Raw genomic sequence first — 16,889 nt, 5'->3', positions numbered from 1 at the left:
TAAAGAGGTACCTTTAAGAAATATTTATTCACTGATGCATAATGAATGTGTAGTAAATTGGAATCTCTGATAAAAGGGAAGTGTTGGGAAATAGGATTATTCGCCTGCTTTCCAAGAGTTAAATAGGACAATTATTTATATTCTAATCTCTGGGCAAGAAAGGGAATAATTGTATTTACCAAAATGTCAAACAAATTATTTTAACTGTCACATTTTTAGAATCATCAGTAGGCTACAACTTTTAATAGCAAAACCAGGTGTTTTCATTGTATTACTTCACCTTAAAGAGACTATATATGTGAATAAAACAATTCTTCCTCAAATAAAAAGTTTAAACCTGTGTTCGCATTAAATAAAACATGCGTTTCAATTGTCTGTTTTTCTTCAAAAAACCAAAGAGCACTTTTTATTTTTGAAAATACAATTTTACTGATGTTCATACAACTGCTTTTATTTTTGTTTAAATAGTATTTTCACTGTTGAGGGAGGTTAAAACTCAAAAGGCAGACTCCTCTCACCATTGTACACATACTGGCAGTTAGTGAAAGTGAAAAATGAAAACTAAAGACAAGTTCAATATACAACACATGATAAAAAATACAATAACTCATCAAGCTCTATATTCTGGCATTCATTCATCAGAAATCTAGAAAATGATACAATACAGAGCGAAGTAAAATAACACTGGAGCCCTTTTGGCATTCTCAATGACAATGCTCCGACATTCTCTCTTTTAATTGTGTTTTCATTTGCTCAGCACCTGTAAAATCAAATTAAAAATGGAGTCCCCAAAGATGTACGACCCTTTGATCCATGGATATCGCTTTCAGAGTCTCCCCCTTCAGTTTTCATGATAGGAATTGTGTCTTTGTTATCCAAATGTTTTTAGGAAGCAGATGAAGTGAAGTGGAGAGACTCAGATTACTGGATCTACTTAAATGTGCAGGAAACCTCAGTGAGCAGAAGGTAGTGTTTTTCTGTCTTCTATAAAGCATTGTACAGTCACATTATTTACATACTCAGTATATTACAGCGCACTCTTCTTACCCTCAGTAGCTTTGTGGTGCGTTCGATGCAGTGCTCACTCTCTCCTAATGGAGAGGGCACCTTCCGGTCTGTGCTTCTGAGACTAATCTATCATCATGTGATTGAGGATTATTGAGTCAAATCTTTAAAAGACTGAAGTACTGCAGAATGCACTGGTGGAAATGCATAGTGTGTTAACTGCAATGCAAAGCATTATCTGTGTGTGTGTGTTACAGTACTGCACTTGTGTGATATGATTCACCTATTTGGAGGGAAGCTGCTGCGAAGTTTGGGTTGGTTGTTCTTTGTAGGCACACGGTTGATTTTTAAGGTTGCAGGCAGACATGGAGTGTTGCTTTAGTGGGGGGGGGGGGGCTTCACACGCAGTCCATTGCTACCTGCAACAATGTGCACAGTTTTCTACACAAAGGGGGCTTCTTGTTAGGAACAAATAAGATTGATTAAGTCCCTGATCAACCCCTAAAATAATGATGAACCAAACACTCATGGAGATCTGAGCAATGTTCAATGATTTCCTTTGAATAAGGGAAGCCGATAAAACTCTTATGATCTGGTCCCCATTTTTTTCATTTCATCAGATTCTACATGAGCGTGGTCGTTGTGTAGAATGGAAGAAAGCAACACGACCGCAGCTCTGTCAGCGGAGTCACTGTGCCTACAGAGGTCCCGTCAAATCTGATTGAGCACAGGACCCAGGCGTCGTGTGCTGACCCCAGACCAATCATTGGACATAGCTCTAGATAAGGCCCTGTGTGTTCTAATGGGCTCACAAGGCTGTGATGCTTGGGCAGTATTTGAGGCAATGTTGTGCAGCATTTATTCCAAGAAATTGTACAGGGGACATAGCTGATTGGCTTATTAACTCCTTATGGAGTCATTAGAGAATACTGTGAATCCCCACTGATGCCTGAAGGCAGCAGTGTCGTCACAGTAACAGGACAGGGTGATCCTGGGCTAAGGCTTTAGCTGAACCCCGAAGCCTGGCAAAGCTTTTATGTGTGTTCCAATCTAAATCATCACTGGTCAAAGCTTTTATAAATATATTGGGAATAATCCCCATTGCCTCAATGAACTGCTAATGCATCAGTTGCTGTGGTCACTGGCGAGAGTCCAGCAGGGGGCAGGAGTGTGAGCGGATGTCGTTGTGTTTGTGGAGGGCCTGGTCCAAGTCCAGAGGGTGTCCGTTAACACTGACCTCCATGCAGCCGCTGTAGGGCGCTGACACCAGCGTGGACACCAGAGGGACATCTGAGGGAGAAACAACAACAACATGTCATCCAGCAGGAAACAACATGCGCTGTGTAGGAGATCTAACTCTCCAGAGTGCAAACTGAGTGCATTAGTCAGTGTGTTGAATCAGAGTCAGCAACCCCAACACGCAGCGCTTTCATCAATTATATAAGTATTTGGATCCATAGGGGATTCTTTTTCTGTCGACTCAACCCTTTTTGCATATACGGTGCAAAAAAAGAAAGTGAGCCGTTTATAAATCGCATACATTTCCATAATTATGCATAATCACCCAGTCATGATTTATGTGTTTTTTTATTAACCGGTGTGAAAGAGTTTTTAATCTTTAAATCATTCAACTGATCTGCTCAAGGAAACTGGATAAAACAAGGCTTGTGTGGCTAAGCAATTAAGAAATCTAAATGTGCAACATATCAACAATGTTCTAGACCAGAATTTACTGTAAAATGCATTGCCAACACTGATGTCCATGTGCATGTGCTTGTTATAAGACCATATACTCACATACTGAAAAAAGAGAAAATGCCCGACTATTATTTTTATATTTCACTCTGCCAATTTTGAACCCTCCACTTTAAGTTTGTAGCATCTGCACAATACTTTTCCTTTATACTGTGCAAATAAATCCCCACATACTGCATGAATCTGATAAATGTGTTTATAGAAGGACGTGTCCTCACCAGGAAGGCCTCCTATAAAGATGCTGGACTGTGAAAGGATGTCAAAAGGAATGTCAGCGTCTTCACTGCGTCCAGCCTTGCCATCGACCAGCAGCAGGGTTTGGTTTCCTGAGAGCGTCACCTGGATGTCATGACTGTCCCCGTCACACAGGGGGGCGGGAGAGCTGGCAATGATGACATCACCTAGTGACACCAGCATATACTGAAAACACACAACAGGTCAGTAAATAGCTCACACACAGACAACAAACATACACAAGTTGAGCATTTAAACACTTACATCTCTCCATTCATCGGTGCCGGGATGGTAGTCGGCCAGCACGATGGAGAGAGGGACTCTGTCCTGGTGAACGAGTGCAAACAGGACTCCGATCGCAGAGGTTGGACGCAGGGTCAACTGTACGCTCAGGTTCTGGGATTCTGTAGTGAAGATGACAGGAAGTAGGAGAACAGCAGTTCAAGGACAATGACGGGAGCCAACACTCCCCAATTCAAATTAAACATTAACCAACTGCCATTAGGCTCAGATCTGCATCACACTCCCACACATCCACACACTGCACCATAGCTTATGTTGAAGAGAGCGAAGCCGGTGCCGGGGTAATACGTTCCAGGAACCTCGCTGCTGAAACACTGCATGTTGTCATTGGACCGAACCGTTTCTTGTATGGAAGTATCTTCACCCGTCAACCACTTCCAGTCCTTCATACAGCCGTCCAGGCGGGGGTTTACCTACACAGTCAAAACAATCTGTCAGTATATAACACTATATCAGTCAAAACTCAATCTCAATGTCAGGCCTAAGGATTCTTTCATCAAGTCTAATGAAAACTGGGCTAGTTGTTTTTCCATCATCATGCTGACACACAGACAGACAAACCGAGCAGATTGCCTAACTCCTTCTGCGGAAGTTAAAAAACACAAGCACATAGAGATAAACACCTGATTGACGAGGCCGTCCTCTCTGAACGGGACTCCTCCCACGGTGAGGTTGAGTTCATGCATGCCTTTCTTTAGCGTAAACAGATCACCGTTTACTGCAATCTTCATGACGGCCTCCCTGTCGATCTTAATCACCAGACTGCGAACCTGCTCCTCCACCGAGATCTGGAGAGAAAACAAGAAGACATTTAAAGAAGCGTTCAGCTAATGAAGCTAAAGTAGAAGCATATGAAGAAGCATAGAGAGGCATGTTCATGAAGAGTCTAACCTTTCTCCATTGGCCGTCACTGACGATGGGCCCGCTGCTGGTGACCCTGCTGACTGTGCCATACTTCAGCTGCAGCTCCAGCCTCCCATGGTGCATTGCAAGCACGATCCAGGAGCTGTTTAGGTGACCCCCGGCGAAGAAGATCACCCCCTCTGGGTCGTAGGTGCGGAAGTCAAACTCTGCAGAGAAGCTGGAAGGTGGGGAGCAGAGTTTATTTCACTTATCTTTTTTTACGACAAATATAATTGAGAATACAATTAAAGAGGAAAGGCCGAACCGGAAAGAAAACCTTTGAGTGACCAAAATAATTTAATCTGCTATCCACTTGGCACGCAAACAAGTGGGCGGCATTTTCCCAGCAAAAATTAGACCTTTATTTCTAACTTACAGGAACTATTTTCCCTATCACAACTTTTTACTGTGATATCTTGTTTCAATAGTTATTTTAGCTATATTATTATTTTAATTTGTATTCTATTTTATCTTTATTTTTACCATGTGTTGCTAATATTAACGCCTGAAATTCCCCAAGGGGATAAATAAAGTTCCATCTTATCTTATCTTTATCAGACATCAAAACAAGAGACTGTTCAGCCTGGTGTTTTACTTTATTACAAACATGCCCATATAAAAACAAAATATCAACAAAAACTTCTAAAAGTATTTGATTATAGGCCAAATCTTCAATTATTTGATCTTCTAATGCATATAAATCAACACACGTGCAAAAACAGGTTTGGAGTTTATTGCAGGTTCTTGGGCAGCTCTGAGATGCCAGAGAAATACTTAAAGGAACACTTCACCCATAAACTATTATTATTCAAAACCTTGAAGAACAATGTTTAAGACCTCCTTAGACTAGTCTTCTCATCCATAAGTGAAACTAAAACACTCTTAACAGGACTGACCAACAGGAAGTGTCTTTTTAATACTGTATCTGTCATTAAACTTACTGTTAGGAATGAGTGCAGAGCTGTTGATGTTTTGTTAGAAGACAACTGTTGACAGTGTTGAGCAGCGTAACATGTTCTTACCCGGTTTGAATCCTGCGACGGAATCGCAGCCTCACCACTGGCACGCCGCTGAACATGCGGCCCAGGTAGAGCGAGCGAGGGTTCCTCTTCAGTGACGGCGACATGCAGGGGGTTATAGGCTGTGAAAAACAAACAGAAAACTGTGGATAAGGCTTACTGCTACTCCATTACATGTTACTTGTTAGACGCTTTTATCCAAAGCGACTTACATACTCAATACTGTGGACAATCCCCACAGGAGCAATTTGGGGTGAAGTGTCTCAGGGACACAACGACATGCTGACTGCAGTGGGGTTTGAACCTGTGCTCTTTGATCCGAACACCAGCGCACTAGTCCACTGCGCCACAGCCTCCATGAGAACCATTGGACTCTTAAAATACTTAAAGGTCTTCTATCATGCTATTTTTAGGCATATATTATAGGTCTCAGATATATACAAATATATAGAAAACATGTATATGAAGTGTTTGGCTCAAAATACCAAACAGATCAACCATTCTAGCCATGCCTCATACCCCTCTATTTCAGCCCTGTTAGAGAACTGCTGATTCTGGGTCCGTAGCTTTAAAAAAATAAAATAAAACGCATCCTTATGCAGGAGAATTCTACCCAGATGGCTTCACGGCAGCATTTAGCATAAATGCTGCCCACATTTCTGATATTACATAATATCGGCAGAAAATCTGGAACAGCTCCGTTGTACCCCCGTTTTTAGAGATTTGGGAACGGAGGAAAAGAGAGGGTTTTGTTTTCTGACACTTTGTGAGTTCCCTTACACACCGGGGACACATATTTATGCATAAAAGACATACAATAGTGCATTTTGCACGATAGGAGACCTTTAACAAAAATCAGGAATGCAGTAAATAGTTCATATTTAACAACATAGGCTTGAGCTGAACTATGAAATAGCTGGTTGATATTGGCCACAGATCATGTGTTTCACCTTACAGCTCCTGAGGTCCTGGCCCAGCTTCATGCCCTGACGTCCATCACAGAAACAACGGAAACTCCCCGGCGTGTTCAGACACTCCTCTGCACACACACTCGTCTCACACTCATCCACATCTGACGGGTACAGAGCACGTTGAAGGAGTTTGGGAAGAGATAAAAGACATGTGAGGTATAAAGGGCTACAAAGACAGAGAGTTCATGATGTTATCATTGAGCGTGTCAACATATCAGGGAATGCAAACAACACTTGAGTCGAGTGGTGTTTGACGGTGACTGGGTGGTATCTCCCCGCTTCATATACAACCGTACATGGCCATGAGAGAGAGCTAGCTAAAAAAACATTAATTCTCAGAGGAGGGACGCAGAGGTTATAAAAAGTCTGGTACCACTGCCGAGCAAACAGTGAATTCTTATTCAATGTTTTACCAAAATACACAATGTTGTAGTTATTTATCTTAGAATGTTATCTTATCAAATAACAGACTTTTAACAAATAACAGCTTTTGTTTTGGATATTCTTAGATTCTTGAGTATTATAACGTATTGCGAGCAGTGAGACTTTTGCTGCAAAGTTAGGGGGACAAGGTGAGATTAAACTTGTTTGACATACTGTACAATATCATATGTGTACAATCACACTTACTAAAGGTCACTTGAAGATGAGGATTGGTAATGTTGCTCTAAAGCAGTGGTTCTCAAACCTTTTCTGTCATTCCCCACTTTGAACAGGTGGGCCTTTTCAAGCCCCACCTGTTCCTCATCGCTCCAATAAAATGGTAGGCCAAGCTTAAAATGGTCAAATGTATCGTTCTATAACAGGGGTCTCCAACCTTTTTTAGGATGAGAGCTACTTTCAAAAAATAAAACAAGTCGTGAGCTACTTTTACTCCTCTTTTTTGTTTTTTTTGCAGTGTATATATTTAGCACATTTTAACATTATTATATGTTACCTTTAACCTTTGAGTGCTGTTTGGGTCTGTGGGACCCGTTTGCAGTGTTTACTCAAATAAAATGTAGCAATTTAATTATTTTAACCTGCTTTATTTGGCGGTGGACGTCACATCTTCTAGGGGGGTCCGGGGGCATGCACCCCCAGGAAGATTTGTTTTAAATGTTGAAGTTAAATGCATCAATCTGGTGCACGTTGAGCTAGGGCTGCTCAATTAATCGTATTTTAATCGCAATTACGATTTTGGCTTGCAACGATTATGAAATAAACATAATCGAAATAAAACGATTTTATTTTTTTTAATAGAGTTTTCAGTTGAATTATACTTAAAGTTCAGGGTAATCAACTAAAAAACATACTTTTCTAATTATTTTCTTCCATAAATTGATGTTTTCAAAGTAAATGGTTAATCGTTTTTAATAATCGTGATATCAATTATTGACCCAAATAATCGAGATTATGATTTTTGCCATACTCGAGCAGCCCTACTTTGAGCCCAACATGAATTGATGGATACAGCTCTCAACACTCAGATGAAAGGGAGCTGTATACTTTTCAATAATCCAAACATCTTTAGAATATGATCACAACAAATCATTTAAACTTGTTTATTCTTATCTTATGTTACCTAGTTAGCATTCTTTCTTTTTATTTATGCATATTTGACTAATCCCTCCCCTTTTAAACTTTTTACTGTCCTATAGTACACATTGGAATGATTTCTTACTTTATTTTTTACAACTTTATTAAATAGATAAAGGTGTGCTCTCTCTCTTGCTCTCTCTCGCTCTCTCGCTCCACATTGCTTTTCTTCCCGACTGCAACGCTGTCGTGTGTGTCTGTGAGAGCGTTTCACATGTGTGTATGAGAGATTTTTTACCAGTGGCGAGCCTGTCTCTGAGGGCCCAAGATATTCTACAAAATAATATTTAAAAACATTAAAACAAATTATATTTTTCTTTATATATTTTTTAAAAATATGTTTTTAGTAATATTTGTCATTAGTTTTACCAAAAATAACTTGATTAAATTGTATTTAAAATAACATTTCCAAAGAAATAAATCCTTTGAATCTGCCTATTCAGTTTCTGTTTCTGAATATGAAGGGTTAAATGAAAGAAGCTCGTCTCTGCGAGGTAAAGACAGGAGCTGATTGGACGGCCAGCTATGAATTCACAGAGGGCCAGCTATAGTAACTGAACTAGAGAGTAATGTCAAATGACAGTACAATTGACCAATCATATCTTCCCTCTAAATGGGTGGGCTTTATTATCGTGGGCTTTATTATCGCGGACTTTATGACAAGTTCCGCCCGCTGTGAAACGTTTCTTGTTTCCATAGCAACAACAACTGTCAACAGCGTAAACTCGCCTTAAAAATAAAAGCATGCCAAATTACACTTAAGACATACAACTGCAACGAAAGTAACAAACACAATGCAATATCCTTTTCAATTTCAAAGAACACAAATTGGGTTATTTACAGGTGTTGTTTTGTGTGGTAGAGGGTCGCTTTCATTGATGCGTTTTGCACCTCGGGCGGGCCGTTGTTTTGATATTCCACCAGTGTGAAAAATAAATAAATAATAAGGATTTAAAAAAAAGAAAAAAAAAATTATTTTGTATTTCATGTCATGTATTATCACATCTCTGCACCCCACCAGTGGGGCGCGCCCCACACTTTGAGAAAGGCTGCTCTAAAGCAAGACTTGGTGAGTTTAAGCTGACTGTCAAAAGTGAAAAACACCTATAGCATATCTAATGTGTCAGTTCATTCTGATTACTGCCCTTTATGACCTCATTCATTTCTGACCTAACCGCATTTGAAATCGAAAAAAGGTACTTTCAAAGGTCTGTGTACCAGACCTATGTGAATCAAAGGGTCACTGTGTGTATTTTCCTGTGAAAAAAACGGTTTCCTAAGGCATAGAGAACATGACCTGTTACCTAGTTAAACAGAATTTCTCCAAATATCTTTGCATTCCTTTCCTGACTCCTCAACACAGCTGCATCAAGTCCTGCTGCGGCTGGAGCTGCTCCTCGGTCAGTTCTCATGACACTATGTGTGTTTGTTTGTATACACACTTACCAACACAGCTTTTGGTTTCGTTGTCGTAGACATATCCGATATCACACAAGCAATCATAGCTGCCCTCCTTATTCTCACATCGTGCGGTTCCACACACACCTGGGTCCTCACACTCATCCACATCTGAAAGAAGACAAAATGAATGTCAGCTGGAGGGGTTGGAGTCTTCTGGGAATCAGAACCAGAAACACTAAACGGTTGTTTGTTGTGCATTTGCTCATTAGTGTAAGGAACCACATTTGTCAGACTAAACTGAATTCATAGGAGTTGGAAATTAGAGTCAGCCATAAAATAAATTGCTGGTAAATTCTCGATTTGATTTGTAGCGTTGGAATGTGGGTGGTGTGTGTGATTGAAAGATATTTGGCTTTTCTTTGTGCTTCCTGCGCCCGGTGATCCCTGCCGCTGATGCTGAGAAACATGCCGTTTATTTTTGCAAGTTTGTACACACACCGTAACAATACAAAGCCGGAGCAACATTGGCAAAGTTTCCCTTCAGCTATTTGAATCAAAATGACCTCATTAATGAACCCAAAGCAGCTTTAAAATTAGGTCAACAGATTCATTTGTTTCAAACTGTTTGTCAGAGTAATACTGTCTTTAAAGTAAATACATGAGACACTTGTTACAGCACTCACCGAATCTATGTCCATCGAAGATTTTAAAGGCAATTAAATAGAAATGTCAATGTGTCTTTATCATGGTTTAATTAAAGATTGTTTGCAAAAAATGAGTTTGCAATATTGAACGTGACTAAGGGTCTGTGAGGTTGAAATGTGTTTTTCTTACTTATTACCTAAATGTGTTCTTTATGGAAACAAAATGATAATTATGTCACAGGAGAGAAACACACTGCCACTGGATTACGGGACTGCAGCCACAGAAATGTTCAAATTGAAAAACTTATTTTTTTTCAAGTGGATTCACAATTATTAACAGACCGATTCAAAAAGTGATGCTGCCGTGACAGTATTGACACGGTAGTCTTTGAGGATGTGCTCACCTTTACACGTGTGACGTCCTACCAACATGTAGCCCTGGCGACAGGAGCAGCGGTAACTGCCCATAGTGTTGTTGCATATGTGTTCACACTCTACGCTTTTCTTGCTGCACTCGTCGACATCTGCAAACAAGAGCGTACAGTACAGTCAACGCAGGAAAAACATCATCATGGGCTGTGAAAACATTAGCTTCAGTAAAGCTTTCCCCAGGAATTCAGGATCATGTTGTGTTTAAACAGTTTCGAAGTTTACTTTTGAAATACTGAACAGGAGCCAACGGGGGAAGTTTGATACAGTTTGAAAAACTCACCTAAATTCACAAATAACGTACAGCCTATGTCATAGTGGCTGTGTTGCAGCGGAGTGTTTAGGAAGAGTGCGGTCATCAAGTGGAAAGGCTTAGACCGAGTCAAACCGAATCTGTCGGGGTTTCCTCTCGCAGTAAGGTGGCAGGATGAGTCACAGTGGAAATGATGCTGTGCCATAAACCAACCACTTTCCCTCTCACTCAGTGTGTCTGTTTGTAATATGGGTGTTTTTCAGTTCCTGCATGTAAACTTAATATTTGACACCTTCCCCTTGTAAAATGGAGTTCTTGCTGTGATTTCCAATGTAAGCCTGCATACACAGTGACTAGCTTTGACCTCTAATGAGACAAATAGATTGCTGTTGTGAGTTCCCGCACATGCAGCTCAAATTGACCTGACACACAATTCACACATCATTATGAGCTGCAGCGGCAACAGTTGATATTAAAGAGGCATGTCAACAACAGCAGTTGCAATTGTAAGATAAGAGCGAAAGGAAAAACTAGGCTAGAGTTCTAAAAGGTCAAAACAAAAACCTTCACATGAACATAATTAGAAACAATTAAACTATTTGACAATTCCAGTAAATGACTATTGGAAGTGACGGGAAGCCAGATCTTTCTATCAGTGCACAGGACAGGCTGTCAGAAAGAAGGTCACACAGATTGTGAAATGTATTGAGTGAGGCTGGAGATGACACATAGCGACAGTGCACAAATTCAACCTTGGTTGAGCTCTAGCACACACTGTCCAACTGTTTCCATAGCGATGACAGTACCTTTCTCACATCTGGCTCCTGCCCAGCCTGTGAAACAGTGACAGAGGAAGTCACCCTTTTTGTCCTCGCAGCGCACTGTACCGCTGGGATAACAGGGCGAAGGGGAGCACTGATCCGGTATATCTTCAAGTGAGAGAGAAACAAAAACAGGAAAACACAGAGAAATGCGAGGGTTAATTCGGATTTAAAATGTAGTCTGGACAAACCAGATGCATACAGGGATTATAACAGACTGGATATCGACACCAGACAGAGGAAGGGCACCTCTTATGTACATCAGGAGTTCAATATAAATAACTTTATGCTGGCTAAGCCCTGCAGCCTGATATGCACTGATTCCGTCCTTCCCAGCATACCTATCCTCTAGCTAAAAAACTAAACAAATGGATATTCAACTTTTCTGAATATCCATTTTTTCTAATACATATTTTCACTTACACAAGCTTTCATGCCAAGCTTGTGCAAGTCAATCTTTTCTCTCCCAAATGCAATTTTGTTTTCCCAGCAGTGGAGTGTGACTGCTGGACATGTCTGGGCATGTTGGCTGGAGTTCAGAGAGAGTGGAAGGCCGTGTGTGGAGAGAATTAGGGGAACAGCCTGGAAATAAGCTCACAAGGCACAACTTTTCCAATGAATGATGTGCAACGCTGTATAATAAATGCCCTTATGCTGCAGTCCCTTAGTTTTAGTGACTGACAATTCACATATGATCACATATCATACTGACTGCTGCAAATGGTGGCAACATTAAATCATTATAAATGGCATGCTCCTGGTGTGAGAGGTTTTGGAGACGATTTCTAATTACTAACGGATAATAAAAACAAACAAGAGGTGGACCTAACAAAAGGGGAAGAAAAGGGAAGGAGATCACCAATTGAAAACACAGAAACATGAACAAAAATCTGTCACCTTCTAAGGGGAGGGTAACCACAGGACTCTCACTTGTTTTGTAGGCTTACAAATGTAGAGGTCCTATGTGCAACTGATTTGATTTAATAAAGCAGACACCATGGGCTACCACAATGTCAATTTGAATAAGGCCCCCGTTTACAGGAAAAATTATTGTCGCTTTCAGTAAATGCTAGACGATGGGAATATGCGTGTTTGATTATTCTATTTTCTGCAAAAGAACCAGCAAAAGATGTGAGTGTGTAAACTGCAGACTAAGGGAACAGAAACAGGGAGGAGGAGTGGGAGAATAAACAGTCTCTGCTGTGCTTTTGGTATGTGCAAATATGAAGCTGATACTGTATGTTTCCACAACATGACATGAATAAAAGGAATGTCATGATTGCTTTAAAACCAGAATACCACCCACCATGAGTCTGCAGTGAGGCGAGAGACAGACGGGAAGAGAGTTGCAGTGAGAGAAAGAAAAGTGATGAGAGAGAGATAGCTGCTGAGCTGCCGTGTCATGATGCTGCAGCTGAGTCATGGAACCCCCCCCTCGAGGTTCCTCAGCCAATAGCAAGGAAGCCGGTTGCTCTCTTGTATTCTCATGCAGCAGAAACCCCGTGCTCCACTCACGTCAGTCGTTTTGTTTCACATCACTGCTCCACTAAGCAAGCTCAGGAAGACGCTGGTGCAGTCACGCAGAGAGAGTGAGTATGTGACGACAAAAGGGGTGTGTCCCCCATTCACCAATCTGCAGCATCACTGTAGCAAAGTGCTGCAATATTACTCACAGACACCTATACATCATACAGCTCACTCTTCAAAGTCTCACACTCAGGTGTGTCACGCTGCAAGAACTGACCTGGAGTTGCCTAAGAAATTCAGCATTTCTTTTCAGCTGCATGCTTTCTTTTTCTGCCTATAGAGTGTGCCTTAGTTTGATGCAGAGGGGTGATACTGCAGTGCAGCCCAACCCCACACTGCAACCTCTCTCTATACCTAATACTACTTCCACAGCACAGAGAAAAGAAAGACTGAAAGGTGAGAAAAAAACACTTCCCTCAGTTCTGCCATCAAGCTTTGAAATACATTGTTAAACAGATAAGAGGACATACAACTTACTATGGACACACGTTATCAGATCCTGTTTCTTCTTTTCAGCATCTCCAAACTTCTCCATACAGGCTAGACAGAAACAAACATTTAAATCAAGACCGGATGTTATCAGTAGAAATGGAAAGATGTATGCAACTTTACATAACTTACCTAAATACTTGGGATAGAAGTAGTCCTAAATCAGGGAAGAAGTGGAAAAGAGGAGAAAAAAGTTACGTTGGCGTATTAAACACAAATTGAAACAGAACAGAACATTTTTAATACATATATACGGTTAGTACGGGAAGTCCTGCTAATATTTGACATAATCTAGGATTTGTTTTTGCTTCATGCCTTGTCTCTCATAAACAATCGTTAATTCTAACAGGTGTGTATGTGTTTAATGTCTGGAGAGAGATAACAACATGATTTATCTGTAATCTGTGTGTGTGTGTCTTCTCTCTAATGGGTGCGGCCCTTTGCCAAAGGCTCCCTGAGAATTCTCTGCATTCCTGATAGTAGTAGCATCCCTCCCTCCTCCTGGCTGCAGTACTTCTGAACACATAGGTCAAAACCTGGGGATGATCTACCAATGTGAAAAATGGCTATGGAGGCACAGAGATTTGAGTGAGCTGTTGCTGCAGCAGGAGCCAGAAGAATTAGTTATCAGACACAAGTCATATAAAGCTAGGAGCATTTTACACAAGTCTGGTTATAACTCATATTTGCGGCAACAAATCCTTTGCAGCAGTCAGTCACAGAACTAGTTTGGGGCTATTAGTAAACTTAATCCTGACATAATAAAGCACTTTTGACACCTTTTCTTCCACCTAACAAGTGAGAGACCAGAAACACTGCATGCTTGCGTGTGTAGCTAAAGATAATCATGAGTATCCAGGAACACCCTCTCTCTGCAGAGCCAGAAAGCTGCAGCAGTAGAAGAAAATGCAGAGTCAGAGACAGGCCCTTTCAGAATGAATAATGCAGCTATGAATGAGGCTGCAGCTCTGTGGCACGACATGGTTTAAGACTACAGCCACACAGCTGTCTCAAACTGCCCTGACTTCACCTTGTTCCCGAACCCAGCTCAACTTTGCTTTAATCCTCTCTCCCTCTCTTCCATGTCAGTCCACTGGGCTAATCTTATGAGTAATCTCACATTCATCGATTGCCTCATTCACTCTTTCGCCGCAATTCACAGCAGCAAAACTTCCTGAGTGCCGCCATCATTAGGGAGCACCAGCACATTGCTAACAAACAGGTACTGGGTTTTTTTTTTTTTTAATCCCTCACTTGTAAATCAAGCAGTCGGAAAAAAATAGATTCAACACTGTCAGGATACACTTGTTGACCTTATTTCTTGAAAGCTAACAACTCAAAGGGGTTTGGGCAAGAATAACATAATATAACTGCTCAGTGACTACACACAGGTGTCTGTAGATGTTTTCTATGACATTACATAATTTCTATCTCTGGGCCTGTTTGCATATTCAGCATATGTTTTACATATTAAATAGGTTGACATTCACATGGATGAAGAGGCTTCTCTTTGCATTTATTAAAGCAGAATGGAAACTAATCTGCAGTATAGGGCTTTACAGTATTAATGTGAAATAGTGCCATTTTATTTTGTGCAAGTATGAAAAGGAGTGCAGTGTCTTCACTGAAATTGTATTTCATAAACTAAGGCTTAGTCACGCTGATTCAGTGTCTGTCAAAGGAGCAAACAAAAGAAGAGGGAAAACATGCCAAGTCCTTGACATGGGAATGGGAATAGTATGTGCACTGACAAGTATGAGGACTTATTGGAGCATGAACACCACGGGGCCAGACAATGAATCATTCTGCTGTTGCATCATGAATTTACTGTCAATATCAACTTCATGTCAACAACAAACATTGCAATTTAATGTTTTCAAAATAACACTACCATTATGGTCCCATTTCAAAAGGTAATAGTGTTTTGATAAATTACCAGACCGTCAACGACTACTTTTTAGTACTGACTCAATGCAGAGGATGGTAGTTGGGGTGTTGTAATGGTGTTTGGGTTGCAACTATGCAACCTTAGACTAAATACCATAACTTTTTAGTGGCGGTTTGGTGCAGAAATATATAATATACTCACAGTCTCCGGGTCGTTCTCAAACACTTCTCTGGCCTCCTCTTTGGAGCACTTTTCCTCCACACACTCCCTCTCCAAGTGCCCTTGCTTCGTCTCCTCGAAAACTTGATTTGCTCTCCTGTGTCTGCTCAGAAACTGGTTTGCCTCTTGGGAAGACAACGAAACTAAAAAAAGAAACCCAAAAATACATGAATTCATCTACAAGAGCAAGGGAAGGTCAAACAACTCAGGATTTAAGCTATATTTTGGCCCTCAAAAACGAAAACATTTCATGAAGGTTGCTAAACATATACCGTTAAAGCCGTTAATAACATCATCATCAGCTACACATGTCAAAGGGGACTTAGCGAGCTAGCTAGCCACCTAGCATGTGAGTGTTTACTTACTGCTGTCGGACCATCGGACAACCAACAGGATTAGCAGGGCTGCCGATGAAACGCACTTGGTCGGGGTCAGCAGCATTGTTTCACCGCTGTGTCTACGCCAAGCTTGAGAAACTTTCCTCCTGCTCCGTTTTATAGTCCCACTATCCCCCTCTGTGTGTCTCTCAATGTCACCGAACCGAGGCTAAGAGCGAAACACACTGCAGGTAATTCAGGTACTTCCGAACGGTGGTCCTTAACGTTTTGATGCGAAATCACCTAAACTGTCGTGAGTTTCTCCCGCATGTCCTTCATAACACAGAGGAAAACTAAGCAACCGTTCTCGTTTCTCTGCGGTGCTGCGCGTCCCCCATAGCGGTCTGTACTTTATGTTGTGACCCTCCTCTCTTGTGTGAGCCCTCTCTGGCCGGGCTGAGTCCCCACTCTGCGGAGAAAGACAGCAGCAACAGCACGCCTCTGTGCTTCAGTAGGGGGAGCAGCCAGAAGTTTGTAACCATGCCTCCCTCACTCCTTCAGAGTGTGTGTGTGTGTGTGTGTGTGTGTGTGTGTGTGTGTGTGTGTGTGTGTTGAGAGAGAGAGAGAGAGAGTTTCCCTGTGTGTGCGTGTGTGTGTGTGAGTGCACCCATTATCACAATTTTAAACTGACTTGTTTTACCTGGATTAAATTTAATTTTAAATTTTGTGTGTGTGAGAGAGAGAGAGAGAGAGAGAGAGAGAGAGAGAGAGAGAGGAGAGAGAGAGAGAGGAGAGAGAGAGAGAGAGAGGAGAGAGAGAGAGAGAGAGAGAGAGAGAGAGAGAGAGAGATTCCCTGTGTGTGTGTGAGTGCACCATTATCACAAAAATTCAAAACCAGATTTTAAACTGACTTGTTTTACCTGGATTAAATTTAGTTAATCAACTCAACAATTTTGCTGCTTGTAAATGTGGGATTCATTTTAATTGCTTCACAGACAATAATCATTTCATATAGATTAAACCACCCAACCCAACAGACTGTAAAGTTGTTCAATTGAAACGTTGCTTACACATTAATGCATCAATAATACTTATCTAGCAATACATATAATGACAAGGGGCCTGCAAGGGGT

The 16,889-nt window shown here is 41.1% G+C and overlaps 1 protein-coding gene across 1 annotated transcript; it reads right to left on the bottom strand.

Annotated features, from left to right (window-relative positions):
* Window positions 1–370: 370 nt before the first annotated feature.
* On the bottom strand, window positions 371–16,301 carry gas6 (growth arrest-specific 6). The gene is made up of 15 exons (XM_034219418.1): window positions 15,805–16,301; window positions 15,422–15,582; window positions 13,465–13,489; window positions 13,321–13,383; window positions 11,302–11,424; window positions 10,218–10,337; window positions 9,215–9,337; window positions 6,170–6,291; window positions 5,223–5,341; window positions 4,189–4,378; window positions 3,921–4,085; window positions 3,542–3,710; window positions 3,259–3,398; window positions 2,979–3,180; window positions 371–2,295 (listed from the first exon to the last, which is right to left on the bottom strand). The coding sequence occupies exons 1-15, from the start codon at window positions 15,878–15,880 to the stop codon at window positions 2,144–2,146; spliced, it is 1,950 nt and encodes a 649-aa protein (XP_034075309.1). The 5' UTR covers window positions 15,881–16,301; the 3' UTR covers window positions 371–2,143.
* Between the last annotated feature and the right edge of the window lie 588 nt (window positions 16,302–16,889).

Source organism: Gymnodraco acuticeps, unplaced genomic scaffold, assembly GCF_902827175.1.
Source record: "Gymnodraco acuticeps unplaced genomic scaffold, fGymAcu1.1, whole genome shotgun sequence".
Taxonomy (NCBI): domain Eukaryota; kingdom Metazoa; phylum Chordata; class Actinopteri; order Perciformes; family Bathydraconidae; genus Gymnodraco; species Gymnodraco acuticeps.
This window is presented reverse-complemented; position numbering and strand designations above follow the sequence as displayed.